General features: G+C 46.7%; 1 protein-coding gene across 1 annotated transcript; it reads left to right on the plus strand.

The window, feature by feature from the left end:
- Positions 1–485: 485 nt before the first annotated feature.
- On the plus strand, positions 486–3,197 carry LOC128128868 (uncharacterized; the record flags this gene model as incomplete). Its single annotated transcript, XM_052767631.1, has 2 exons — positions 486–1,685; positions 1,905–3,197. Coding segments are annotated over 2 exons (2,493 nt in total), but the record flags the coding sequence as incomplete, so codon positions are not given.
- Positions 3,198–3,473: the final 276 nt, after the last annotated feature.

Below are 3,473 nucleotides of genomic sequence, written 5' to 3' on the forward strand. Positions count from 1 at the left end.
AAATGGCCAATGGGAAAACCGAATCCACTAGGGAGATCTACATCGGATGTACCCTAACCCTCAATCAACACGTCTTACGAATAGATCTGATGTCAGTATCAATTAGGAGTTTCGATGTGATTATCGGCATGGATTGGTTAAGCCCCCACCATGCTGAGATTATGTGCCATGAGAAGGCCATTCGCCTTCGCCTCCCAAATCACGAAACCCTAGTAATTTACGGAGATAAACCCAGTACGAATCTTCGTCTCATCTCGTGCATCCAAGCACAAAAACACTTGCGAAAGAACAACTTGGCGTTCTTGGCTCACATAGTGGACAAGACCAAAGAAGAAACTAACATCCAAGACATTCCAGTAGCGTGTGAATTTCCGGACGTGTTTCCCGAAGATCTTCCAGGAGTACCCCCAGAGAGACAGGTTGAGTTTCGAATCGACCTCGTTCCAGGAGCAATTCCTCTCGCTAAATCACCATATCGGTTGGCACCTACTGAAATGCAGGAATTGTCCAGCCAACTCAGTGAGCTTCTGGATAAGGGATTTATCCGACCTAGCTACTCGCCATGGGGAGCTCCGGTGCTCTTTGTCAAAAAGAAGGACGGATCTTTCAGAATGTGCATCGATTACAGAGAGTTAAATAAACTCACTGTTAAAAACCGCTACCCACTCCCGCGAATCGACGATCTATTCGACCAGCTCCAAGGAGCTAGCTATTTTTCAAAAATAGATTTACGGTCCGGATACCACCAACTCAAAGTCCGAGAAGAGGATATTCCTAAAACCGCTTTTCGAACCCGCTACGGACATTATGAATTCGTTGTAATGCCCTTCGGTCTAACAAATGCACCTGCCGCATTTATGGACCTAATGAATCGAATCTGTCGACCGTTCCTTGACAACTTCGTCATTGTGTTTATCGATGACATCCTCGTCTATTCTCGAAGCAAAGAGGAGCATGGCCAACATCTCCGACAAGTCCTAGAGACGCTGCGATCGGAAAAGCTTTACGCCAAACTCTCTAAGTGTGAGTTTTGGCTACGGAGCGTGAATTTTCTAGGTCACGTAGTTAGCCAAGACGGAATTCATGTGGATCCCTCTAAGGTCAAAGCTGTGGAAGGATGGGCAACTCCGACTACGCCCACCGAAATTCGTCAGTTCTTAGGCCTAGCAGGCTACTATAGGAGATTCATCCAAAACTTCTCTAAGATCGCCAAGCCGCTTACCTTGCTTACGCAAAAGAGCGTGCCATTCAAGTGGACAGACCGACAAGAGATTGCGTTTCGAACCTTGAAGCAAGCTCTCTGTAGCGCTCCTGTACTATCTCTACCCGAAGGAACGGAAGATTTTGTAGTCTACTGTGACGCGTCGAATCAAGGCTTAGGTTGCGTTCTCATGCAACGTGGAAGAGTGATAGCATATGCGTCCCGCCAACTAAAGACGCACGAAGTAAATTACACGACCCACGACCTAGAACTGGGAGCCGTGGTCTTCGCTCTGAAAATTTGGAGGCACTACCTGTACGGTACAAAGTGCACCATCTTCACGGACCACAAGAGCCTCCAGCACATCTTGAATCAGAAGGAGCTGAACATGAGACAACGAAGATGGGTGGAATTGTTAAACGACTACGAATGCGAGATCAAGTACCATCCAGGCAAGGCCAACGTAGTAGCAGATGCCTTAAGTCGGAAGGAGTACTCTAATCGCCGTACGAAAACGCACTCGATAACCATTCAGTCTCATATGGCCACTCAAATTGCATCAGTCCAACCGGAGGCTATGAAAGCGAAAAATAGAATTAGCGAGGCGTTGCGCGGGATGGAAAAGAACCTAGAAGCAAGAGAGAATGGGGTATACTACTTCATGAACCGTATTTGGGTCCCAAAAATCAGAGGATTTAGGGAGACCGTTATGAAGGAAGCCCACAAGACACGATACTCCATTCATCCTGGATCAGACAAGATGTATTTGGACATTAAACAACACTATTGGTGGCCTAACATGAAGGCGGAAATCGCAACTTATGTTAGTAAGTGCCTTACGTGCGCCAGGGTAAAGGTGGAATACCAGAAACCTTCAGGATTGTTACAACAACCGGCAATCCCTGAGTGGAAATGGGAGGGGATTTCTATGGACTTCGTGACCAAGCTGCCCAAGACGTCGGACGGACTGGACACCATATGGGTAATAATCGACCGACTGACGAAATCTGCCCATTTCCTACCAATCAAAGAGTCCTACAAGATGGAGAGACTGACGCGGTTGTACCTACGAGAGATCGTAAGACTCCATGGAGTGCCAAAATCTATCATCTCGGATAGGGACAGTAGGTTCACGTCGCAGTTTTGGCAATCACTCCACAAAGCAATGGGAACTCATCTCGATATGAGCACCGCGTATCACCCACAAACGGACGGTCAAAGTGAACGAACCATTCAAACGCTTGAAGACATGCTTCGTGCATGTGCGATAGACTTTGGAAAGTCTTGGGATACCCACCTACCGTTGATCGAGTTCTCATATAACAATAGTTACCATTCAAGCATCAAGGTGGCCCCTTTCGAAGCACTGTACGGGCGTAAATGTAGGTCACCGTTATGTTGGGCTGAAGTGGGTGACACCCAGCTAGCAAGAACGCATACGTCGGATAGGGCAATAACAGGACCGGAGATTATTCGCGAAACCACGGAAAAGATCGTTCAGATCAGAGCTCGATTGCAAGCGTCGCGTGACCGACAAAAGAGCTACGCTGACAAACGACGAAAGCCCTTAGAATTCCAGGTCGGTGATCGAGTATTGTTGAAAGTCTCACCCTGGAAAGGGGTTATACGTTTCGGAAAACGGGGAAAGCTGAACCCGCGATACATTGGACCTTTTGAAATCGTCGCCCGAATAGGTCCGGTAGCCTACAGACTACAACTACCCGCGGAGCTAAACGGTGTACACCCCGTGTTTCATGTCTCTAATCTGAAAAAGTGCCTATCCGATGAAACCCTTGTCATTCCTCTTGACGAAATCGAAATTAATGAGAATCTCCTGTTCGTCGAAGAACCAATCGAAATCATGGACAGGGAGGTGAAGCGTACTAAACAGAGCCGCATCCCGATCGTGAAGGTACGGTGGAACGCAAAGCGTGGGCGAGAATTCATGTGGGAACGCGAAGATCAAATGAAGCAGAAGTACCCTCACCTATTCTAGCATTCTCAAATCTAGCTTTCAAACAGAATTTCGGGACGAAATTCCCTCTAACGGGGGGATGATGTCACAACTGGAAATTTTGTGTCATGTAATCTATACATTCAAGTTAATGTGAATCAAAAACTTCAATCAAATACATTATACAAGTGCTACAAATAGTCATCAAACAATTGGAGACCCTAAAAGTTCTTGTTTAAGTCCATTTTGGGCTAGAACTCCCTTATTGGATCCAAATGGACCAATAAGCTTCCAACTAGACTATCATGGGCTTAGAAC

This window comes from Lactuca sativa, chromosome 9 (genome assembly GCF_002870075.4).
Source record: "Lactuca sativa cultivar Salinas chromosome 9, Lsat_Salinas_v11, whole genome shotgun sequence".
Taxonomy (NCBI): Eukaryota; Viridiplantae; Streptophyta; class Magnoliopsida; order Asterales; family Asteraceae; genus Lactuca; species Lactuca sativa.